The sequence below is a fragment of the Haliotis rufescens genome, unplaced genomic scaffold (genome assembly GCF_023055435.1).
Source record: "Haliotis rufescens isolate VD_foot unplaced genomic scaffold, xgHalRufe1.0.p SCAF_7, whole genome shotgun sequence".
NCBI classification, from domain to species: Eukaryota; Metazoa; Mollusca; class Gastropoda; order Lepetellida; family Haliotidae; genus Haliotis; species Haliotis rufescens.
Window position 1 is genome coordinate 11,508,902 of NW_025964361.1, and position 27,416 is coordinate 11,536,317.

Below are 27,416 nucleotides of genomic sequence, written 5' to 3' on the forward strand. Positions count from 1 at the left end.
ATGACGGCGGTCTGTAAATAATCGAGTCTGGACCAGACAATCCAGTGATTTACATCATGAACATCGATCCACGCAATGTTGGGATCGATGACATGCATCAACCAAGTCAGCGAGCCTGACCACCCGATCCCGTTAGTCCCCTTTTACGACAAGCATAGTCGCCTTTTACGTCAAGCATGGGTTGCTGAAGACCTATATTCTACCCCTGATCTTCACGGGTCTAATGTTGTGGTAGTATATGGATACAAGTGGTTTCATTTTCCAAATAACAACATTCTCTTTGACTGAACTAGAAAGCATATCTAGTACATCAGGATTGGAAAATGTTTACGGCGACCGACGAGTGAATTAGACCGCTTATCATTTGACCAACAATTTTAGAATATTTGGCGCAGTTTCTAATTTTGGTATGTTGACATGTGCTTTTCATATCTGTTTGAAGGCTTGATATTCCCCAAAAATAATGTGTATTTAGTTGAGTAAGGGAATGTATTTTTTTACAGTGAGAAAGCTGTCAAAATGGATCCAATATTAAACAACCTAGATTTTTAATATTTTAGCTTCATCTATTAGAATCTCGAATGGTTCAATTTATAACATCAACAGTAAAGTAATTAGATCTACTCACAATATATAGATAATCGATTTCTGAAAGACAAAATGTTTTCCGTGTAAAAGTGATTTCGTTTTGATGTTTTATATAGTTTTATTTATGTCTTTTTTCACTCTGCATTATCAAAATTACCAAATACTTCGATCAGTGACATAGCAGTAATTACTTTGTTTTGTATCCTTAGTATGAAATAGATTTTTAAAAATAATATTTGTCAAAGAGCAAAGTCAAAGCATTCTTGTGGTTCTTTTTTCACCATTTTAATTTGTATATCTTCCCTCCAAGCTGTAGTTTAGCTTGGCCAAAATTAAGAAAAAAAGGAAAGACATAATAACTGAAAACCATTTTGCTGGTTAAAGTTTCGAAGTTCAATACCAATTAAGAATATATTTTTCCTTTTATGACAAATAATCTATTACTTTCATTGACCTACGATCATTATCTATTTCAAACTTGTCCTTTAGTAGAATGGAATGAAATGGGAAATTAAATTACTGGAATTAAACTATCACGTATGTCCTTAAATGTACATGTACATACCTAGCTAGGTGTAAATACACTTCTAAAGTTGTAAAGCTCTTCCTACATTCCCCTTCCCAGTCCCAGAACTTCTTGTGAAATACTATGGGTTCGCGCGCTCTTTTAACCCTTGAAACGTTTGATGCGTGTCATTTAAATGCATTATAATATCGTTGGATGAAAAGGGTTAACCTCACGATCATTTGCTACCAACGAGACAAGTTTGCGTGGTTGACTGGTCAACACTTCAGTCTAGAGAGAACTTTAGAATTCCTGATAAACTATTCAAAGTGACATTCCACTTCGCTCAGCCACTCTACATGAAGAGAAAGTTGGAATTTGGGATAAACTATTCAGAGCGAAATGATAAAACATTTGTTCGACACGTCACGTGTGACCCACATCGTCTCCCAAAGCGGCAGCCTAAATTCACACAGGGTTTAGGAATGCCTGAGGTAATGTATCCATCTAGGCCAATCAGTACAACGCGTGTCCCGCCCATTCATACAGCCGGATATCGGATGAGGTAAACATTATTTTCAGAGTACACACTAACGTATTATCTCTAACTAGGGTACTGTAACTTAAACATGGGTTAGCATACAGTGTGCGAGCTCAGGCTATGTTACCGCTTATAGATGAAAACCAAGCCTCGCTTTCACACAGGTTATAAATAGATTCAATGCTAAAGGCCCCATAGTGACGTCACAGCCCCTGTCACAGGAAGTAAAAAATCCTGGGCTCTACACCTACCTCATATAAACCTTTTATTACAAATCCTATATGTACATGTAATGTTTTCATATATTTCCCATTTCCACATATGTCAATTTACCAAAATAATACCTAAATATAACCCATCCATGCACTGTAGAGGCTGTGAGAACATGTTTATTGAAGTCACGTGACCTCAAAATATTCTCTCACAGGGTAGAAGTCATTCACAAAAATATGGGTTCCATCGATCTTAAAGGGAGGAGGGGCCAATTCCTATGTTTCCTGCAATCACTGATCACTAAGCTTACTATATCCAACTTAAAACAGGAGGAGCTACAAATGTAAACATGTTTTTAATTGGATAAAAGACAGTCCCCAGTTTCCCCCTCGAAGTGACCAAGAAGTCCCACACAGAGCGGCCAGAAACATAAATAAATCTGGCATCTTACTGATAGCATCACATTCTAGTGACAGATATGTTACTTTAGGGCAGTTTAACACCGTTTGTTTAAATTGAGTTGACTGATATGTCATTGAGGGACTAATTTGTGTGTCAGGGGTCTAAACTGATGGTTTACAGGTTGTGGTGTTTGACATTTGGTTCTTTCTGTCTTAAGCTGTCTGGACATAGTTTGTCAGTGTTATCACACTGAACAGACATTTGCGCTTAAATAAATCAGAACTTAAATCTCAAATATGTATTGGTTTGTTAGTTTTAATTAGGGAAAGTAACCCTTCACACCACCGGAAGTTGTCAAGATTTTAGTCACGTGACCTCTATCAGTAAAATGATTGGCTCAAACCTATCGTCTGCTGTAGCAGTATACTTCTTTTACTGTTGTGGTGGACGATTACTTTTGGATTATACCTTGGCTATTGCATTTTTATGCTCGGTCATGGCTAAATTGTGTGTTTCAACTGTTATTTTCTTGGAACTCACTTGGAATACCAGTCTCTTACTAACTATTTATCATGATGCGACTTCCAAGTGACACCACTGGAGATTTGTCAAGAAAGGTATGAACATATTGGAATTCTGGCACCTCAATAACTAATGAATTTTCAAGTGGAAAATATCAAGAGTACATTTATACCAATAAGGCTTGTGTATGCATTAATATTATATAGAAGTTTAAACGCTAGTAGAATTTTGCATCTTGTGAATATATGTGCATTTATGCCATCCAACAAGTCAGAAAAAATAGAAACAAAAGAAAAAATAATGGCATTCCACCTGAGAAAAATGTAAGACATCGTAACATAATGGTAGCCAATGTCGTCCTTGTCAGGTATGCATACAGTTGGGACAATTTAAAAAAAGATGATCCTCATCATGAAATGAATAAACCTTATTATCCAGGTGAAAAGCATTAATATCCAGTGAATATATTTTGTAACATGGAAAGCTAATAAAAGTACAAAAAAGTTGTTTCAGTAGAAACCTCTGTTTAAAAACTCCAGTTGACAGAGACTATAGAGTGAATATGTCATCTGCTAGCAAATTGTATTTACTGTTTGTAGGTCGCACTTGAGAACGAGGCTTGGTTTTTACGGGAAAAGATATCAATTACAAAATTGAGGCTAAGCTCGCACACTGATAAGGGGGGACGGTTATTTCTATAAGACCATTTACGGTGGTACATCACAGTATAGGGTTGAGATGGGTAAAAGTTCTTAAAGCCGTGTGGAATAAGGGATAAATGCTATACGGAAGATATGTTTTTCGTGAATTTCAACAGGATTTGGAAAACACTATCGGTGAGATAACACTATTCTGAAACTGTTCATGTATCCTTAATAAGAACCTGGGATGTTTCATTTCAACCTAGCTTATACAACATACTAACATTCATTTATCATATGTTCGGTGAATAATATGTGATGTGAACCAGATGTAATTTAAGAAGAACGTGTATGGTCGGATTTAGGGTTTAGATGGGAAACTTAGGGCACGATATAAGCGAAGGAAATCTTTCAGAGTTGGAAATTAAGATTGAAAATAAGAATAAGGCTGACTTTTTACAACAAAATATTTCACGTGAATAAAGTTGAGAAATATTTTTTTTTAAAAACTATACTATTTTTTATTCATTAATTCTAGTGAAAATGATTGATGGTATTGGTTGAATCATGGATTACGACGATTAAAAGAATTATTTCTAAAGCCTTATCCATAAAGGAATGTGCTGTGTCTGTACGATATGAGCGAAGGAAATCTTTCAGAGTTTGAAATTAAGATTGAAAATAAGAATAAGACTTACTTTTTACAACGAAATATATCACGGCGTGAATAAAGTAGAGAAATATTTAAAAAAAAGCTATACTCTTTTATTCATTAATTCTAGTGAACATGATTGATGGTATTGGTTGAATCAACTTTTTTCCATTAAAAAATGAAAGGTACGTCTGTATTTTGTAAGACAAAACAAAAAATATATATTTCCTCGCAGTCGACTTGATGATCAAATGGTGAATGAACTCGTACATTCTCCTCTTCGTCTCGATGACCACATTCTACTTATTCATTGAGAAGCTATATCAAGAGATCGAGGACTGTTTCATTCTTTCACGATAGGGTGACATTCCCTTTGATGACGATCATTCTAGTATACATCTGAAGGTATCTACCCGGAGTACATTCCACATAGCTAGCATTCCTAAAGAATTCCAAATAGCTGGCATTCCTTAAGAATTCCTCAACTATGACATTTTTTAACAAAGGTGGCATTCTTCACATTCTTAACATTCATGCATAATGACGCCGTTCTCATTGTGACATCATGCATGTCTATTAGCATAACACTAGGCTCATGAATATTCATAGGGCACCTTCCACGGATGTCTATTAGCATAACACTAGGCTCATGAATATTCATAGGGCACCTTCCACGGAAGGTGCTGGAGGTATTACTTTTATACTACTCACATCTAAACTTGGCTAAAATATGGCGATGGTCTCCATACATATTTTTGTAAGGATAGACATCAACAGTAGGTGTAACTTTTATTTTCTGTAAGTTCGAAACTTATTTCCATTTGCACTTGCCTGATCATTTTCAAAGCAAAGCGTGTCATTTAACTCTATCATCCTGAATTAAAACGTTTCTAATACACCCAACACAGCGTTAGACGCCCCATCTAATTTCCAGTAAGTGATTACAGATAGATACTGATTCAAAAGGTTCATTATGTCAAGAAGTAGTAAAACATCCAGACCATCGATGAATAATATTAGGCAGGCGATCTTGCTGCATAGACTTAAATCTGAAAAGATATTTGAAACATTCCATCTTCTGTGTAACCGAAACACGAGCCCATATCTTCTCTTCTTGCAAGAACAGGTGCATATTTACTTAAACCAAGAAACATTCGGGCAGCATTATTCGGCACAACTTCAACCCCATATACTGGCACCATAAACAACCTGGTTCAGCCAGCCACTTATACAAGTTCATTAATATATTTAGTGTACAGACCAGATAACCCTCTCTTAGCGGACTCACATAACTCTTTTGCAGTCTTGTGCACTTGCAGATATTCGTTTTAACACAATTCTTGAGTGAGTGAGTTGGGTTTAACGCCGCTTTTAACAATATTCCAGTTATATCGCAGCGTGTCAGCTTAATGTGGGAGGAAAGCCCGAAGTGATGCAGGTCTCAGACGTTTACCACTTCGGTGAAACCCACGAGCACGTGTATGCTGCTGACAAACCTAGAAACATAATCGGGGCGAACCGGAATTCGAACCCACAATCATAGGTTTCTGGCGTGCCCAAGGGACGCAACTCTGCACAGCGAATCGCGGCGCCTTAGACGACTGGGCCACCCGTACCCCACCCCCCCCCACCCCCCCCCCCCCCCCCCCACACACACACACACACACAATTCTTGATAGCAATAATCCCTATCATAAGAAATGAGATTGTTTCCACACTAAAACTGCTAACAAGATCTAACAGATTTCTTCTAAAATTGACAGTTTTGATTTTGTCATCATCAATGCTAACACGCTATTTTAAACACAAAGTACTTACAATACATATCAGTGAGAGTTTGTAAAACTTCAACTGGTACACCATCCAGACCAACGGCTTTGCCTTTCTTGGTGAGTAAAATCGCTCATTCTACCTTCTGATAGGCATATTCAGCTCGAGCGTATCCGCTTGCACGTACTCTGTACCGTTAATTACACGTTCACACACTTCGTCCTAGGGGACTTCATCAACCGAGCTGTTATCAATACCGTTATAAAGCGTGTTGTTTTGAGTGAGCCGTCATACCCTGTAGGTGCCATAAGAATAACGTTGAAATATTTTCTGTCATTCGCTAAATCTAAACGACCATTTTTCTTCAACAAATATCTCTCCTTGTGACTTTTATGTAAGTTTAAATGTTCTGATTGTTGTTCTAGCTGCAATCAACGTTTAGATTTTCTGAGCTGCTTTTTGAAAACGTTTCCCTCACTAACATACACATATTTCAGTGAGCGCTTCTGCCGAGTGCTTCCTTTGAAGGATGGGCAATTCTTCTCCTTTGAAGACACGCTGTTCCACCTTGACTGCAAGTCATCCGACCAGTAGGGTTTAGATCCATGCGAGTGTCAATAGTTACTGTTAGTATTGATTGTATGCACTTTCTTCTGCTTGGTTATCATGAATAAATTCTGTAAATAGGTAGCCGTTGCCTCGTTTTCTTCATACAGTTTTTCTTCAAACTTAACAATTACATCTCGCTGTAATTTCAATGAACTGGCGTGGTTCAAGGAGGTTTGACCCTTGATTCTCGGTTTACTTCTCAGCACATTTATTGTCATATCAAGCAAGGAATGACCTGTGCAGCTTATAACATCATACATTAAATGCACATTAAAGACAGATACATCAGTCATCTGTTCCTGTGGCACGATGAAATAATACTGATATGTCTATCTCTTCCATTCACCAAGCACATATTGCAGTACCATATATCCTGATGTATCAGTACATTCATTCAGCAAATATGGTTACATGTGACTAAACAATTGTATAATTGCCACTTTATAAACCGTAAGGCTTTAGGTTCACCTTCCCGCGAACACCTGCTACTCAATAGTGCTTCATGGACAGTTGCTTATGATATAATCGGAATCGTTCTGTCGGCTATAGTGTCAAGCACTGGGATGGAGTTTGACCATAAGCACCCAAGGGAGATCACTCTATATCAAGGTCACTACCAAGGTCAACGGTGTACGAGCGCTTCAATCAAGTTACTGCCCCACATAATCATGAAGAAGCTACTTTTTACACTGCCACATAACATGGTGCAATAGTTTTAAGTAAAGTCTAGAAAACAAATGCTCAATCTCTATACAGCGCGTGACGCCCATTCGATGACAGGCAAGATGACAACTAAGTCAGTTACAATAAGTTATACAGTAAGGAGCAGTGTGTTTAAGAAACTAACATCCAACAATAAATTAGCTTACGAGACACTAAGACAATTAATACTAATCAGTAAAATATAAAATATGATTAGTGAGTGAGTGAGTGAGTGAGTGAGTTTGGTTTAACGCCGCTTTTAACAGTATTCCAGTTATATCACGGCGTGGCAGTTTCATGTGGGAGGAATGCCCGAAGTGATGTAGGTCTCAGACGTTACCACTTCGGTGAAACCCACGAGCACGGGTATGGTGCTGACAAACATAAAAACATAATCGGAGCGAACCGGGATTCGAACCCACAATCATAGGTTTCTGGCGTGCCCAAGGGACACAACTCTGCTGAGCGAATCGCGACGCGTTTGACGACTGGGTCATATGTACCCCCTAAAATATGATTACACATTTACAGGTGACATATACAATTGTATACAATATATTAAAAGTACTTGTCAGAAGTTTCAGAATCAGCCTGCTATTAAAATGGGAAAAAGTAACAAAAATGTGAATGATTTGTCAATGTTGTCTTATAAAGACAAATAATATGTGCTGTGAGATGAAGCGTGCGATGCGTAAATGATATTGTGTGACTTTTGAGAATAATAGTGATCCACTCATAAAACAATGAGAACGTAACCAAAAACAAAGAAAGAACATCATAAATCTAAAACCACAAAGTATGAAAACGGCAACACCGAAACACAGACCGCAGCCTTCCAAACTAGACATGCGCAGAGCAAGAAAGAAGTTGACAGTCATGTCATAGGGATCAACAAACAGCGAGTATATGCACATTTTACAGCGCCAATGTAGAATATTTTAGATGTGTATTGTTGTATTACGGCTGTAAGATGTAAATGTACTCGCTGTTTGTTGAACCTGTGTTCTTAGTTTGGTATTACGTTCACATTGTTTTATGTTGCCGATTCCTTGTGTATTGTAGTTTTTTATATGGCAGTTTTTGTTGTTGTTGCAGTCCGTCTGTTTTCAGTGGAAGGTCTGATTATATATAAACAAAAGGGAAATAAAAATATAATTACGATAAAATACAAACTCTTACATGCATTGTATGGCACGGTATAATGAGAGCACACTGAAGTGTGAAGGCACACATTGGCCAAAACTAATAATTTATATTATTAATTGGGTCTTCGCTGTAAACAGGAGGATGGCAAACTTCACCTAGTGGGGGGAGAAGCAGTTCCTTGTTGGGGTGGATATACACCGCTCTGTGGGGCCGGGTATACTGCACTCTGGTGGTACGGGTGTGTTCTATGCTTCTATGGAGCATGGGCTGGTTTAGGGTCGTTTGGAGCAGGCGGGTATGCTCCTGAAGTCGATTGAACCGGGTTGCCATACCCGGGAGTATAGGCTCTGTTTCTTGTGCCTGAAAGAGGAGATAATTACATATAGAACCATCAAGCGAACAAGGGAATGTTTTTTTACACCTTTAGATAACAATATCAAAGCGACTTTTAAAGTAGGCGATCCTAGATCAGACAAATCATATGCCGATAAAACAGTAACCAAATCCATTAGGGTACAATGTCATGCATTATCAATGTCCCCAGACAATGACATGTGATCATTACATTCTGGTTACGAGGGCACACGTGATCCATGTCAACCGGTCACGATGCGACACACTAAACCAGGAGATGAATGAGAGTTCTCTGGTCGTCGGCCGTCTCTTCTTATACACAACACAAACAGGAACCAGAATTGCAATTTCTCATAAGAAACGATCGCATGCGTCACCTTTTATGAGATAGGCCGTATTTGAAACAGATACAACATGAAGATATGTCTATTCCCTTTCTGTTCTCGATTCGAAAAAGCATCAAACTCCGTACAAAGGGAGACATAAGGCTGGGTCTAGCAAATGTACCACCCAATCCCTGTCTCAAAGATTACTCATAATCCTCAACATAGTCAAGGACTTTCTTAATAATCACAGAACGAAATTAAGACAAGTGGAATTCAAATCGTGTTGAATTTGAAAAAACTGAAAGGATTTGCTTGACTTTTTACAATATCAAGAAATAACCGAGTTCAATTCTGTTAAAACATTTGATTTTTTATCAATTTCTTAACATTTTCCTTGATACATGTTTTTCTTAGTATAGGACATGGTGACCACAGATACAGTTACATATCTATCTTCAGAGGTTCAGGGCAATGTGTCAAAACCGAAAGCAGGTGCCATCTAAAGTTGTCTGAAAATACAACACATTGTTTGTGAAATGCTTGACATACCCTTTGATAATATCTATGTAAAATTTGGGGGTAAAACATTTAGGAAAGAAGTAGGCATCCCCGGGAGCATGTATTGCCCTCCCCTTTTTGCTGATATGATTCTTTATGCATATAAATCGGAATGTCTGCTCGAAGTCAAAACAAGGTAATTTCGCCAAGAAGTTGACTTAAGCTTTATGTATATTGATGATCTGATATCGTTCCATGGCCATAAGCATCATATAGCCAATTCACTTCCACTGATTTACCCATCTGAACTAGGAATAAGTAAAACCGTGTATTATGACCTGTACCATATGTTCCCGTATTTGAACAGTTGACTTGCCTTTACATGTGTTTGTGAAGAGTGTCCCGATGGGGCAGCATACGCTGACCTTTTTGCGAACACTTGGTATTATTACTCTTTGATAGTGATTGATAAACACAATGTCATGATCATTTTATAGTCGGCATTATACATTCATATTTGATTTTGGCAGAGATTTCTGATAAATATGAAAAGGGTCGTGTCACTTTTATTTATTGAATTATAACATTTGCTCGAAAAAAGTGTTGCACATTATAAATGATTTCAAAAGCAGCCTGCGCAGTAATTATACATGTTTATTCCTAATTTTTAAACTCATTAAATTTGTTATATATAAATTACATATGATAAGTAATAAATGAGAACGTATGATCTAGTGGTGCCCCAAAAGGGTTGCATACCGTATCCATGCAGGGGATAAAACATAAACTCCTTCGCAGACACAAACCATCCAGATCCCAACCAGTCTATAAAATGTATGCTCATATGGGACCCTGTTCGAACCCTTGAACAAATCCGAAAGGGGCCAGAAGGGCTACCTATATCAGACCCATTACCAACTTCACATTAACCCAAAGTGGGGCTCATATGTTAATGACAACGTCACTCTATGTTTTGTGTAACCAAACGCTAGCCTGTATGAGGCCGAGTGTTATATACACCTGATATTGAAAATTCACCTCAAGCTACAACATCACAAAATACTATGTGCAACTATACTTTATTACAGGGACTAATGTTCTCTGCACCAGATATTGAAGACTCACCTCGAGGAGCCACAACAGTACCTAAAGTATGTGCTGCTGCCACAGCACAAATAAGGACACAACTTTGTCTTGGAAGTCCCATCAAATTTTTTCTCGTAGCATTGAATGGCATAAGCTGCAAATGATCAAGAGATTGACCACATTAAGAGGGGTGTACATTGTATGACTCATGTAGTCATGATAGCGCGAGACCAGTTGTTCATACCGACATAACAAATGCTATTATGACATAACAGATGTTGCACGGCTATTCATAAGCTTATTCACAACAACGTGATATTACAATTATTGACTACCTATTATGAAACGCAACGTAATCAATCACACCTGTATATTAAAAGCAGGTGCTTTGTCAAGTCAATCTAGTAATATTAATTACAGTTATGACAAGTTCACAAGAGCGTTTACTGATGTTATGAGGGTAAATGTGTTCTTCAGGGCGTTGTCATTCAACATGTGCCATTAACTGCCCGACGAAGGGTGCAGATGAACAGACTGAGGTGTTACAGTTGTCATAGCTAAATGGTTGAAATGTTTCCCTGGCATGGTAATATCCCTGAACCAACCCAATAAAATCAAACAACAATGTATGGTGAGATATTCACACGAAAATCACAAAAGACTAAGGCAAGTGTCCCACTGGTCTGGACACACCTCATCAGCAATAATAGATAAACTTATGGGATGTTCTATCATAATCCTATCCATAATAGCTACTAATGCAGATTACGAAACACATGGTACTTATCTATCAATACTGGGTTCCCTGTGGCCATTCCGTGATGGACAAGAGCACGTTTCTCAAAAGAACATTTGGTAAGGTTATTTTTTCCAAGTAAGGTTAGGATTAAGGTTAGTATGAAGTAACACCAGTTTCACCAAACAGCCTCATCACGATCTTAACTCAGTATGCCAACATTTTAGCGCTAAGGTTGTTTTGTGGAAAGTGGGCTTTGAGACTTGGGCCCGTCTGTAAGGCAATGTTCACTTAGATGAAGAAAACCGTGTGTCATTAAGTCAGCATGAACAGTATCTTGTTAACTCACACTTACAAAATGTTACCAGGGTAAGGATAACACATCCAATTTGTACACCACCCATAGTAGCAAACTGGACGATCGACGTTTGAAGACTGTCAGATAGCAAGTGTATTGACTTTCCAGGGTCGGACTGTATGTAGGCCATTAGCAGGCAATGGGACGTGACACAATGACACAATCGCAAGACACGTATAAGAATAAACGCTGCTGGCAGATCTGTGAAAAGTGAAGTGATGGCTAATAACCAGTACAGATGAGAGAGACATAGAGACACGTAATTCACAATTGGACTATGTAGTCTGCTCTTGTATTAAATATGTAATGCATTTTGTTGGGTTTGACTCTGGCATGGTCTGGTCCTGAGTTTTGAATATGGGCCATCATCTTTGTATCCAAACTCTCAGTCTTGTTTTCTGCATTTATTACATTCAAAGTTTTCTTTTAGCAGAATATATTGTACACTGACATAGAAAATGGGCTTCATCTTTTATCTTGTTTGGATGGCAAAGTTAACCATAATGTCAGGTCTGCTGGTGTCTGACATTTCTAGTTCAAGACGTAATTTGCTCTGGGCAAATTGATGCCCTCTCATTTAACATTACAAAGGTATACTTTGAAATTGAATTTGTCATGTATACTTCCCATATGTCTAGGGTTTGTGGTTATTCTCACTGTGAATTTTATTACTTTCAATAAGGAATAAAGCTTCAAATTTAGAAGTTGCTGATATGCTCTCATGATTGTGGTCAGGGAGAATGATTTTCCATGCAGTTCGTGTTGAACCATTTATTTTTCACTTTGGTCGGCGTCTTTAAGGCACACGTTTAAATGCTACTTTAGCAGCATTAATGAGTGTATTAGTGGGACAAGCTGTCTCATCATCAACACAGCTTTGTGAGCTCTCATGTTGAGTCATGATGAATTGGCCCGAAATGAATTTTGTTTGTCTTGAACATTAATTAAGGGAATAAAGGTATTTAGAGTCTTTCTTCCAGATATGTTTGAATATGCGATCATCCTTCTTACTTGCCTGAGACATGACTCTGGTCTGTTGTAAACCAGGGAATGATACATTCACAAACAGAGCAATGACCCGACATATCTGTGTCCGGGTGCACTTGCATACTGTTGCATGTCTTAAGATCTCTGCACTTGGAATTGACATAATCAATAACACTATTTATAACTCCAAACAGGAAATCGTTGAATCACTGATATATATTTCCAAATTGTGACATTGTTCCACACACTATTTCCTTTTCTTTCGACTAAATTCTGTTTTGTGATATTATAGACGTTTCAATAGTCTTCATCTACCCTTCTTGATATACTCAGCAGCAGACAAATAGCGTGTTCCACATCCTAATAATTAGGTAAAATTATATAATAGTGCACGTTTACCTCAAATGTATCCAGTGATAAAAGTCCTTGGCCAGTAGCAATTCATCAGACAACAGACAATCTTGGACATCATATCTAAACCTTAAACGTGGATGAGTGGGCATTCTCAATCCAAAATATCACAATTTTGCATTTGATCACATGGATTGAATGAAATATCATTTGTAAGTGGTATTGGAAACAGCTTTGTAGTCATTGCTTATAACGATTGCAACCCCCATGTCCCCAGACAACCCCCTAACTCGCCTGGGTATGCTCTGTGTGAGGGTCCTGATGGTAGCGATTTGGGTCTGAGTCTGAGAAGAGATATGCAAGATGTATAATGGACTTGAACAAGTCAGTACCAGGATGGTCACAATCCTTACAAGATATATCCTGATACCAAACTCTCTTTCACAGAAAAACATCCTATAGCATCACTACATGCCTCCGCGTTCGCTTTTGTTTATTTTTGTTTATTTAAACTGGGCCTACCGGTTTTTCTGTTGATGCTATGGTTTGTAGAATAAACTGCATTGAGTTGAGACTGTGGTGTTGGCTAATCTTTGGTGTGGTGGCAGCGGCTTTGAATCCATGTCGGAATATCATTCCAACACACAGGAGTGACTTTTCAACCATACACCCTCAAATTATCTCAATCAGTGAGCAATTCATACATCAAACGAACTGTCAGTTACATTTTATAACTTGATGAATACTTTGCCCCATTTCTCAGTAAGGAATACACATATATAGGAGATTAAGATAGCTACCAATCCAAACAGTGGTCTTACGAACGACGGTGAAAATGTCCATGCCGCTCGTAGAAAAACAGTGATTCAGAAAAATGCTCAACTAGACTTGATGCTAGGCCAGATCGCTAACTTCTGTCCTGTTATTCAAGAAATTCTGTAATCAAAAACTCAACATCCGTTCAGGTTATTTGGCAGAAAATGAGGCAACAGTATGGTTTCCAGTCTACTGGCTCCTATTTCTGGGACATTGCTGGTATTAAGTTATAAACGGATGAGCCTCCTGAGGACCTGTATCAGAGGATCATGGCATTTTTCGAGGATAACCTCCTGACAACTAACTGCACTATCAGACACCATGGTCAGGCAATAACTGTTGATGGAGATCTCACATCTACCATAGAAAATATGACAGTGACTTTGTGGTTGCAGTTAGTCCATCCAGGCCTCCCTTCCATTGTAAAACAGAGATATGGAGCTGAGCTCCGCAACCAAACTCTGGCTTCCCTTAAGCCTGAAATCTCCCAGGCTTTATCATCATTGCTGGATGAATTATTCGCAGTATTGAGCCCACCAAGGCTTTACGAGCGTACACCCCAAGTGGCTACCCAAGGCAAAATACCCAATCTCGTAGAGGAAAGGCTGCATCCTCGAATAAGATGCCGCAATGCATCCTTTGTATGACAGGGGCGTCGGTCTTATAACACATACTCTCTGAAGTATTGTCGGTTCCTTCCAGAATCTGACAGAGGTGCATTGTATGGCAGTTCCCCCCTCCTCCCCGAGGAGGAAGAGGAGAATTCATATTAGTGGTGAGGAAGAGACTCATGATTAAACAAACTTCCTCCTGGACCACCATATTATCAAGCGTGTCAATGTTGAACCTTCACCGCACCTGAATGCATTCTATGGACGTCATCCTGTTCGTCTTACTTTGGAAACTGGCGCTACCATGAATATCCGCCATCAACCTCCCGATCACTAAGGCACTCTGCGAGCCCATCAGGCCGATAGTGTCACCCCATTAGAAGTGGTAGACGAGGTTCAGTGTCCTCTCGGTCATGGAGACTCCAAGTTCCAACTGGGCACCCTTGTTGTGAAATAGCTGGATGTAGATGTTCTTGCAGGAAACCCATTCCTCAAGCTTAACGACATCGCAGCTAGACCAGCCAAGAACCAAACCGTCATTGGAGGATCCAAGGTCGTCTACTATGGCCAGCAATCGGACACAAGTGCTTCGGTGCAACGTACTCAGGCCTTTGTACAGAGAGCAACATCCAGAGAGACAATCATACTCCCTGTGGAGTATATTCCAATCTTCCACATAATACCCCTTCTGACTTAAATTAGGCTCTGGAACCTAGACTGGACAGTCCTAACAACTTGGGGTCAGCAGTATGGCAGAGCACTCAACAGGAATGCCCAGATAATCCCCTTATAATACCAAGGACTGTCATCAATGATTTCATCAATGCCCTGCACATTCGCTTCAACTATCCATCATGCTACCAACTGGAACAACTGTTTATCAGGCATATCTATGCACTTGACATTGACAAGGCAATCACTGATCACCATTGTGAATCTTTGAAATCGATCCCATCACAATTGTATCCACAGTCAACAACTTGTTCCCCGGACACTGTTGGCTCCCACATTGCAGCTGATGTCATGAAGCGTTATGGACAATAAGTGTTTGTGTTGAGGGAAGTTGTTTCATCCTTCAGTCAAAACCTGTTTTGTACATAACGAACGACATGATCAGTTACGCAATGTCATTCTCATGCTTACTGCTGATTTTAAGCATCTTGGCCCAGATGGTTGCACAATCAGTGTGGATCCTGGCCCTGGATTCGTTTCATTGGCCAAGGACCAGAATTATCAGGAAGTACAAGGCATATAGGCATATAGGCATCTCCGTTCAGACCCTGCAAATGTAACAATTGGAGACCTAGTATATCTCACGTTGGACAGAGACCCGTGAAGATCCGGGTTAGAATAGGTCTTCAGCAACCCATGCTTACCGTAAAAGGCGAATATACTTGTCGTAAGAGGCGACTAACGGGATCGGGGTGGTCAAGCTCGCTGACATTGTTGATGCATGTCATCAATTCAAATTGCGTGGATCGATGCTCATGATATTAATGACTGGATTGTCTGGTCCAGACTCAATTATTTACAGATCGCCGTCATATAGCTAGACTAAAATCTAGTCTCTGAAATGAACATATCGTACATAAAAAAACAGTTGTTCAGTTATCTTAAAAAAAATATAATAAAAAGGAGCCCAGTGACTCTCTTCATACTGCAGTGATCTAGACTTGCCAAACATTATAGACTTGCATTGGCTGTATTTGATATATATTTGTATCAGGGTCTGTAAGACAGACTATCATATAGCTTGCATATAGTGCTGCGTTAAACAACAAACAAACAGATAAACAAACATGTCGGGCAGAGACAAGACTCATTCTCGAGACCGATACATGGTCATCGGACTTTCAGATCAGAAAGTTTACTCAAAATCAGTTCAGATCTGAGGTTTATGATGTTCTTCCCACTGATTGTTACCCTGTGAGACCTACTGTTCTTGCGTCTCAACCCAGAGACCAAATAAAAGAAAGTTACATGTATATGGATATCAATGTATGCAAATGAACCATACGAACATTTTCTCCTGTTTGGTTTCAGACATTCAAAAAATGTCTTCAAGATAATTAGTGTCTTTAGGTCAAAACTTCAACATTTCCTTAAATCTGCGACTAGGACGTGTGGAACTGCAGAGACGGTGTTATGAAGTACTTCATAAACCAATAAAAGCTAAGAACCCTGTTAAATCTCTGTTTAAAACCACACTCAGATCCCAACTTTGTCATAAGCATGTGTCTCGCATAGACCTGGAATCACCAAACGATTCATAAAGACATGCTTAAGAATTATATAGTTGGAATCGTACAAAGGACTCTGCTTTTAGCAGTTTTCTTATGATTATGGAAAGGTTTTTGTCGCTTATATTTATCAATCATTATCAAATTGTGGGAATACCAGTGTTTGCAATAATACTTTAATGTTGTTATACTTAGTAATTTCAAAGGTTTGCAAAGGGAAATGTTTGTTCTCAGCCACCGGTGCACTCCTGAATATGTTTGTCCTTCATTGCTTTCATGTGTAACAAACTTTACGTTTGTCTAAAGCTTGTTACAGACCGATGTCAATTAGCTATAGAGTGTGGTGTTAAACAAAGAAATACGATAAATAATAAAGAACATCCGTGCAAGATGTGTATAGCGTCAAAACCGCATAAAGGCTGTTACTGTTTCAAGGTCATCATTCGAAATATCACAAAACATAAGTATATACACAATCAATATATAAATTAGATTCGAATTTTAAAATAATTTCGAAGTCTTTTTAAGAAACAGGTCAAATTGTTATTTCGTGGAGAGACCACTGTCCCACACATACGATATTGACCTAAATATATACATACAATTTTAACACATCATAGTAAACCTGCGTGTGTAATTTCATTTCTTTTTTATTCTCTTTGTGGCAAGAAATTACATGTTTTTTAGCTATTTCACAATGTCCAGATAATAGCCTTCAGGGATGGATATTGACAATACATTTTCGGTAATATTTTCTGAGATCACCATTATAATTACATATTATATAAGACAAAATGATATTCATCCTCTACTCCAAGTTTACATACAGGACATGTACATGTACATGATAATAACGCTTGTCTTGACGATCTACCTTCATTTACCTTCAGTTTTAACAATCTGACTATTAAGTCTATTAATCATATTACGATGTTTTGTTTTCTTTGCGATTACAGAGAGATATTTTTCAGGCTGTGATGAGTTTCGAAATCTGAATAAAATCTGAACTTGGAACTATTGTGCAAAGTGCCGTTCCAAGACCAAGAGTAGGAGTTTCACGCTCATTTATCAAGGTGTTTCAGGTGAAAAGACGTTTACAGATGACAGGTGTCGCTAAAACATTAAAAACTCAGAAACAGTGTGGCTTACACCGAGGAACGTCAACAGTCAATTCCAAACACTGATCTTATTTATTTTACGCTTTGAAACTTATAGCCAAGGAGTCAACATACGAAACCCCTACATAAAAGCCACAACAGGCATATCTCTTAATGATAACTGACGATATATTTACATATATGAAATAATTCCCATACTCAAAACATACTCTGGTGTCTCTTCATGCACCGTATGCATAAACTTGATTCTTATATTTGCAGACCAGGTACATGAAATTGTATTTCAGGCTCCGTCATACCCTTTGTGCTTTAAACTTTTGTTTCAGAAACAATTTGTACATATATAAATAAATATGAACAAATCCACCCAAAATTTAATTTCACGAATATTTGCACTCTTAACGGCAATAACGCTTTCACAGTAAAAGTAAAGATGTTGTTTGAATTAAAATGAAAAACGGAACGTTATACAAACGAACACTGTATGCAATGTGTTAAAAAAAAAATAGATGAGTAAGTCATAATGTTCAGTGATGTATGAGTCATTGCCACAAATGACCCGTGAAGATCTCTCATACGGTTACTATGAGATAGCAAGATACCAACAATACGATAGGCAAAAGTAGCAGAAGGTTTATAAGGTTGGAAGCCACAAGCCACATTCCATCACCTGTTCAAGTAGCAATTTTATGCAATTTGTGTGATTGGTGGATGCTATCGGTAGGACAGGACATGCTTACTCTTTTCGGGAAAACCTAGTGGCATCTCTGATTTTCAATCATCCATTCATGCAATTTGCACAGCTATTTCGCGTTTTTATCTGTTTCGTCGGGAAATCGAGGCTGGTTGTTCTCTGGCGTTGACGATTTATATTTGCATGTGTTCATGACAGCTGCCACCGATAGGGCAGGATAGGCTCACCTCTTTTTCTTTAGAGAACAAAAATGCATGCTCATGATATAATCGGAATCTAGAAATCAACTCTGCTATTAGGAAAGATTTCTTATGAATATGGACAGGGTTTTCCAAAATGTATGGCGTTAGGTAAATGGGGAGATATGGAGGTAGATGTAAATGTGTCACTATAGATCTTGGCGACACAATATGCCGTCTTTGCTGAAGGTGAAGTTTCCTTATCTACTCACATGTCCGTTATATGTTTACAGATATAATAAGCATATTAAAAAACTAAATTGTTTAAACAATACAAAATATGTAATTATTGTTCTGATTGGTTTGAATGAACAATTGCTGGTTATCAGCCTCACGATCTTAGTATAATCCTAGATCCGCCTCTGCAGGCATTTATTGTTATACCTGTTGTGCAAGTGTGTCACGCCTCATTGTCTGCCCTTGGCATACATGCAGTCCAACCCGTGGATAGTCAATACACTTCCTCAAATACCATCCTACAGTCTTAAAACGTCGACGGTCCAATCAGCTGCTATGGGTGGTGTACAAATCGAATGTGTTATCCTTACCTTAGTAACATTTTGTAAGTATGAGTTTACAAGATATTGTTCATGCTGACTTAATGACACACAGGCTTTCTTCATCCAAGTGTACATTGCCCTGTAAACTGGCCAAAGTTTCTCAAAACAACATCAGTGCTAAGGTTGGAAAACCGAGTCAAGATCGAGATAAGGTTGCTTTGTGAAACTGGTGTCACTTGAGACAAAGGTAACCTTAGCTCTAACCTCAGTGGTTAAACTTAACCTAACCCCAGGCTGTTTTGTGGAACGTATCCCTGTCAATAAGAGGATGGCCATGGACCTATTACACTGTTGTGTACATCAAAGTAATAGGAATGCGTGTTACACAATATTATTAGTAAAATACCCTATGTAACTTTTTCTGCATTCATAGCTAAATGGATAGAATTATGATAGCTATTGCTAAGTCGGTAGCAACAAGTGGCCTCACACTATCATGACTACACGAGTCATACACTGTACATATCTGTTTAATCTAATGTTTTCATTTTCTTGATCATTTGAAACTTTTGCCTTTAAATATGCTCCGAGAAACAATTAGACGGGACAAAGACCTGCCCTGACTCGTGCTGTGGCGGCACGTACATTAACTTAGTACTGTTGTAGCTCCTCGAGGTGAGTCTTCAATATCTGGTGGAAATACAACTCGGCCCTGTACTAAAGTATGGTCACACAAAGCATTAAGTGATGCTACTGGTGTACGTAACACTTGGCCCTGTATCAAATAAAGTATGGTCGCACGCAGCATTAAGCACTGTTATCATACCTCTATGTCAGAATGATGAGATCTGATTGGTCCGCATGATCTTGTTAAAATACCATGTCACCCGCCCTGGAGGGTAATACATGTCTCAGCGGGGAATAAATCTCTTATACTTTGCCACGAGCAAGTAAGGCTGCACGTGGATTTCAGAGAAGGAGAATAAATAAATCACTTATAACCCGCTTCAAAGCCAAAAGCCGCACGTTTTTCCTAGTCAGTGGATGTCACGTGACACAGTCCAAGTTAACCTCACCTCAATCGGAGAGCAGTTTTCTATCAATTTTAAATTTGTGTGAATTCTTTTGCAATGTTACATTAGAAATTGTCGGAAAGATGAATTCGTCGTACTTCCAGATGAGTCTTCAATAGCTGATGTATAGAACATTCTCTCTTGTACTAAATAAAGCATGGTTCACACAGATTAAGTGATGCAGCTCCAGGTGATGCAGCTCCACTCGGCCCTGTTCTAAATACAGTATGGTCACACACAACACATAGAGCTGGATGCGAGCTGAATAGCTCGTTGGTATGAATATTTAGTCGGCAGTGTGTACTCACAAGCTACTCCTTTTGTTATCCAGTGTAGGCGACGAACTTGAAATATGTAAACCAACAGGAAGTGCATGCATGGCTAGCAGTGCATTCTTATTAAATACCTGGTATTTGTGTGCTTGTGAGCCGTTTGCTCAGTCTAAACATTAATACATACATACATACATACATACATACATACATACATACATACATACATACATACATACATACATACATACATACGTACGTACGTACGTACATACATACATTATTAACATGTTTTTATTTCCCATTTTATCAATAGAGAGATGAACACATGAACACATCCACATAGTTGATGGCGGCACACTGAAGCACATGTACCACATGTGGTGTCTCCTTTGGCAAGTAACCTTGTTCGAAATGTGCCTCTGTTCACCAAGCAGTGAGAGAGTACCCGGTAGGATGAGGTAAGATGGTAATGTGGCTGTTAACCTTCTAGCGCCTCAGAGGCAGCTTGGGTTGTATACTCTCCGGGGGGCTGAGAATGAAAATCGAGTGCTCGCTGATCTATTGACTGGTATAATAACGTAAGCGCCATATGAGCACACGAGCTGGTATGGTGTGTGGTGCCATACAAATGGACTCATTATTATTATTATTATTATTATTGTTGTTGTTATTACAAGTTACAAGGGTTTTGTGATCCTGGCACAGTCAGGCTGGTTAGGCTCATCATCAGCTCAGGGCCCTTGCCCCCTCTACACGCAGCCAAGACAGCGAATGGGACTACTCCCAGGAAGCGCTGCCTAGTCAAACCCACCCAGAACTTTTCGGAGAATGTTAAGACTCCCCAACACTGCAGCCTTCTGCATTACCCAGATTGTCAGAAGGGATGTATTCCTGGTAGAAAACCCGGGTACTCTCCCGATGTCAGCCAACAGATTGGGAGGTACCAAACCTAAGGCACCGAGGACAATGGGGACTCGGAAAATTGGTACTTGGGATGCAACCGTGACATTTCGAAAGCGAGGTCTGCATATTTGCCATATTTTTGTATTCATAATTTTCCATGACGCCCTCTATATATTGTGGGTCGTACCATGGATGGACCTCTGTGTCAAAACCACAAGCATGGCGAATACGGTAATAAAATGATCGAGCCACCCCATCATGGGGCTTAAGATACTGTGTCTGTGCCAAAGCTGGGCATCCACTGACAATGTGTTGGACAGTCTCATTAAATTCATTACATAATCTACATTTCGCATTCACATTTTGATGCAAAATCACACATTGACGGTTTCGAGTTGGAAGTGACTGGTCCTGAGCAGCAAACAGAAAGCCTTGTGTTTCACTTTTCAGGCCAGACAACTTCATCCAAGCGAAGGATCCTGCAGGATTGCTGATCTTCTCAACACACTGCACATAAACTGCAGTGGTCGTTCAGAAAGCCTCTCCTTGGGCCTCGAGTCAGGGCCGTTTTTGATATGCCACTTCGCTTGGTTGACACTCATTTCTGTACCGTCCAGCAGTACAGAACCATCAACAAAATAAACACCAACATTGAGATTATGTCCCACATCCTTGGCTCGTTTTAGAAAACTGTGGAATTTGTTCAAGGTTCGAACGACTAATTGCTTCACTGCATAAAAACAAAGGATCTCTCTATTACCCGACTGATCTGTCTACTGCTGTGGGCCGACGATTTGCATCTGGGCCTATTTATAATGGCTCCACCCTTTTTGTGACGCCATGCATTTGTGCAGTAGGTGCAGACGGATCGGAAGGATATGTCGCCTACTATATTAAATTACTGGTTTAATGTATTTGTTATCTTTATCCTTGTCTAATTTGGCTTTTTGCAGCCCAATTTCAAGAATAAAAGCAAACTTTACTACTGATGGGAGCGTGGAATTTGTTCGGTGTTCGATCCCCGGCCGCGGCATACCAAAAGACGTTAAAAGATGGTACTTGTTGTTACCCTGTCTGACGCTCGGCATTAAGGGCTAAAACAAGGACTAGTCGGCTCTGAGTACTGTGTCTAATTGGGGTATTCATGTTAAACTGCAGCATTGTATCTCAATGTGGTAGCACTATAAATCAGCATCAGTCCGGACTTGTACAAGCAGACACACGCACGCACGCACGCACGCACGCACGCACGCACGTACGCGAGCATGCACGTCACTTACTATATAAGTGCAATAATCTTGGACGCGACATTAAACCCCATGTCACCTCACCTACTTCTGATAGAGGTGTCATATTCTCCAGATCGGATCCGGTTTACAAAAGCGTTGAGTAATTACAATGTTCATATCACCATGGTAGCCTGTTATTGTGAAAGGCAAGTGTATTTTAGTATTTACGTTATATACATACACAACTACATTTCAGGTGTGCAGGTTGGAAACCTCATAACATTATGTGTTCAAGATATTTAGGGTGATTCACTTAAACAGCTGAAGCATTTCAAAACATCAGCTTATATGCTTTCTTCAAAATATTTTATGCATACGTGAACCCAGTTTTTATGAACATATTTTAGCTGTACAAAATATAATCAGCTGCTTGTCAGCAATCTCTAGATCCGCCTCGGCAGGCCGTCATTTTCACACCTGTTTTGCAAGTGTGTCATGTCTCATTGCCTGCCCGTGGCCTACATACAGGCCAACCCGTAGATAGTTAATATACTTCCTTAACTGTCATCTAACAGTTTTCAAACTGTGATCGTCCTATTTGCTACTATGGGTGGTGTCCAAATCGGATGTGTTATCCTTATCTTGGTAACATTTGGTAAGTATGAGTTAACAAGATATTGTTCAGGCTGACTTGATGACAAACGGGTTTTCTCCATCTAAGTGTACACTGCCCTGCAGACGGGCCCAAGTCTGAAAGCCTTTTCCACAAAACAAATATAACAGAAAGGTTGGCGAGTTAAAATCAAAGTAAGATCGATGTAAGGTAGCTTTGTGAAACTTGTATCACTCCAGACAAACGTAAGCTTAATTAGTTTAACCTCTGTGGTTACCTGACCTAATGCTGTTTTTGGGAACGGTCTCTCGTCCATCAGAGAATGGCCATAGGTCCATTACACTGTTATGTACACCCGTGTAATTGGAACCTAGCATTATTAGTTTAGTAGCAGCTGTTGCATTATCTACATTTGTAGCTGTAATGGATTAGAATTATGATAAAACTTCCCCAAAGTTATCTATTACCGTCCACGAGGTGTTTCCTGGCCAGTGTCACACTGACCTAATAATTATAACTGATCGAGATTGTTTGTGTGAATAACTTACAATGCGTTGTTGTTTGATTTTATTTTGTTGGTTTAGGGATATTACCATGGTAGGGACACATGCCAGCCATTTTAGCTATGACTGTAACTGTAACACCTTTTTTTAAGAAAGCCCTCGGTTTGTCCATCTGCTCTCCTCGTCAGGCAGACCTGACTGACAACGCCATGAATAATATGGTTACCCTTACAACGTCAGTAATCACGTCTTGTGAACTTGTGATATTAATATTCCTAGATTGACATGACTAAGTACCTGCTTTTCATGACACGCGTGTGATGGATTACTTTACGTTTTGTAATAGAAAGTCAATATTTGTTGTGTCACGTTGAAGTAAATAAGCTTATAAATAGCCGCGCAACAGCTTCTACTTTACATGCCATGTCGAGATCGGTATCAATAACTGGACTCGTTCTACCATGGCCACATGAGTCATACAATGTACACACCTCTTTAATTCAATGTTTTGATTTTCTTGATCATTTGCAGCTCATGCCTTTGAAATATGCTCCGAGAAACAATTCGACGGGACTTATAAGACAAAGACCTGCCTTAACTCGTGTTGTGGCGTCACGTACTTTAAGTACTGTTGTAGCTCGAGGTGAGTCTTTAATAACACATAAATGCAGTCAGAGCAGGATGCTAGCTGAATAGCTCGTGGGTATTGATAACACTCTGCGGGTTGTACTCACACTGTAGACACGCAACTGCTTTTGTTATTCAATGTAGGCGACGAACTTGAAATATTATGTTTACCAACACGAAGGGCATGACCAGAAGTGCATTCTCACGAGCACTTACATGCGGAGATGTTGTCAAGCTGTTGCCAAGATGTTTGTGTATTGCTCATTAAAGTTTTATCTATTCGAAAAAAAACTTTTCTGCAGTTAAAACATTTATCCCATATACACATCGTGTGGGACGGACTTAAAACTGTTTAACATCAACCGAAAGGTTTTCCCTCAAAAGGTCATCCATGCCCAGGGATTGCAATTTATTTGATGCATGTGTGCTAACTGTTTTAACAACCGTTCCTGATATATTACTGATATATGCATTCTGAATACTTGACTTATTGGACTGAAGTTCGCTCAGCCATAAAGTATGACTACTACTAATTTTGTGATGTTTATGAAGTAAAAGTGAAATCCTTTGTTGAAGATATTACATGTCATAGAGGTATATCCACGAAAACTTGAGTCAGTTGAGCAAATTAATTTTCTTTGACAAGTAAGTACAATAAGCATGGGTCTGTGACCTTTACAAAATGTACAAACTTGAGAAACGTGGAGGAACCACAGAATCGCAGATCACACAGAACTGAATTAACACAAAAACCTGCATACACATTATATAAGATAGATGCATGTATGTACATTTGAGGTGAACAAATGAGAGTTAATTAAAATCCAGTTATACTGGTATTCCTTCACTCCATGTGGTTATATTCATAGTTGGGCGTACTTCAATGAAAAATCAAACGTTTGATAAGATAGTGTCCATGGTGAGGTCATTACCTGTTTTCAGTGTGTGTAGTTCCAGACCAAAATGGTATCTCTGATCCTGACCGTGATCACTGTGTTTCAGCATCAGCACCAGAACCACTTACTTCACCACATCCTACACGTGGACCACAGGAGCCATTGTCGGCATCGTCATTGGCGTAATCGCGTTCATCGGTCTCATCGTGGGAATCATCATCTGCTGTGTCTGCTGTTGTAGGTCATCACAAGGACAAAGAGGTCACGTAGTGCAAAACCAACAACAAATGACTGTAGTATCAGGTATGACAACCGCTCACCATTGATTTTACCAAAACCCTCCGCTAGGTTATTCAACTGGTCCTCCATATTTACACATATCCAATGATATATTACCAGGCTGATTTACAGATACAGTCTACCCACTAGGGTTGTTCAAGAGATGTGGAGACAATGCACAACACAAAGTCAACCAACAAGGTGTAATGTTTGAGGATATCACAGTATTGAGAAGGATACACGTAGACGTTGATAGGAATGGTATTTTACCAACTCTTCATTTTGTTCACTTGGTTGCCATCAAAAGGTGTGCCAGACAATGCGTCACACACAATGCTCAATTTTAGACCTATGTATTTTCAGCTGTTTAAATTACTAAACATATTATTAAAATGTGTATGTAGTGTAAGTGTATTAACTTCAAGCTACGTGTGTCCGGGTATGAAGGTTGTATGTTATAACTTTTCCTGCTTTATAATTAACACATCGTACAGGTTGTGATTCTGGTTCCTGTTGTGCTGTGGGTGAGGAGACGGGCGACCTCCTGAGAACTGGCTGAATATGTGGCACCGTGCTGTGTTGACATGGATCACATGTGTCCTCGTACCCTGAATGCAATGATCACGTGTTCTCGTACCCTGATGGCATCAATCATGCGTGACATTGTACCCTTATGGAGTTGATTATTGTTTCACTCGTTAGCTGGGGCGGTCGGGTAGCGAAGTGGTTGGAGCGTTCGCTTGTCACGCCGAAGACCCAAGGTTCGAATCCCGACATGGGTACAATGTGTGAAGCCCATTTCTGGTGTCCCCCGCCATGCTATTGCTGGAATATTGCTAAAAGCGGCGTTAAACCATGCCCACTCACCCATTCGTTAGCTTAATGATGCTATTCCCTTTTCAGGAACAACAAACACATCATATACTCCTGGGTATGGCTACCCAGCTCAAGCGACTCCAGGGGCATACCCACCTGCTCCAAACTACGCTCAACCTCAGAAGGGAACATACCCGCAAGGTGCAGCATACCCACCCCCACAAGGTGGAGTATACCCACCCCCACAAAGTGCAGCATACCCACCCCCACAAGGTGGTGTATAATCGGAGTGTAACTTCCCCAACAAGGAGCTACCTTTTCCCCACCAAGGGCAGTTGCCACCCTCCAGCTTTCGAAGATATAATATTATTTCGAATTATATAATTAGCACCATAAAAGAACGTTACGAAATTCAAATGCTAGCACATATCCCACATGATGTTACACAATATCATCACTTACTTATCGAACGCTTCATCTCATGGCAGCAATATTTGTTGGTGACAAGAGCTTCATATTTTGTAACTTTCTTCCAGTGTCTGTACATTTATAACCCGTTATGTATAATGCTTATTCTTCCGACCAACAAAGGTAACTGATGTGTTCGTTTCACGAAAAGGAAGAAAGGCATATTTAAGATGTGTACCAGTGCTTTGTGTATATTTAATGTTTTTTAAGTGTGTTTGTCCATATAATACATATCATATCGACTACTTTTCCACACTGTAACTAGACAAATCCATTTCAACCTTCAACAATAAAAGTATTTTTCTACAATTTGAATTCTTGAATTGTTTTCTGTTAACACTACAGTCAGTGGTACCTGCACTACAATTTGGAAGTGTGTGTGTGTGCCGACAGTCAGTGATACTTGTACTACACGTTGGACGTGGGGGCCGCCTCTGTTGTCACTACAGTCAGAGATACTTGTACTGCACGTTGTACGTGGGGGACCGCCTCTGTTGTCACTACATTCAGTGATACTTGTACTACACGT

The 27,416-nt window shown here is 39.4% G+C and overlaps 1 protein-coding gene across 2 annotated transcripts; it reads left to right on the top strand.

Annotated features, from left to right (window-relative positions):
• Window positions 1-23,181: 23,181 nt before the first annotated feature.
• On the top strand, window positions 23,182-27,196 carry LOC124114836 (protein shisa-4-like). 2 transcript variants are annotated; one of them, XM_046475622.2, is made up of 5 exons: window positions 23,182-23,340; window positions 24,333-24,444; window positions 25,431-25,627; window positions 26,507-26,644; window positions 26,693-27,196. In XM_046475622.2, exons 1-5 carry the CDS (start codon window positions 23,292-23,294, stop codon window positions 26,701-26,703), a joined length of 507 nt encoding a protein of 168 aa, XP_046331578.2. In that variant the 5' UTR covers window positions 23,182-23,291; the 3' UTR covers window positions 26,704-27,196. The 2 variants fall into 2 exon arrangements, with proteins under 2 accessions (XP_046331578.2, XP_046331577.2); XM_046475621.2 differs by having other exon boundaries at window positions 26,507-27,196.
• Window positions 27,197-27,416: the final 220 nt, after the last annotated feature.

Excerpts from the sequence above, each read along its gene's own strand:
- LOC124114836 (XM_046475621.2), top strand. The coding sequence starts at position 23,292 with ATGGGTGGTGTCCAAATCGGATGTGTTATCCTTATCTTGGTAACATTT. Across the intron at positions 23,341-24,332 it reads CCTTATCTTGGTAACATTTG|CTCATGCCTTTGAAATATGC; the intron begins GTAAGTATGAGT and ends GATCATTTGCAG. Across the intron at positions 25,628-26,506 it reads ACAAATGACTGTAGTATCAG|GAACAACAAACACATCATAT; the intron begins GTATGACAACCG and ends TTCCCTTTTCAG.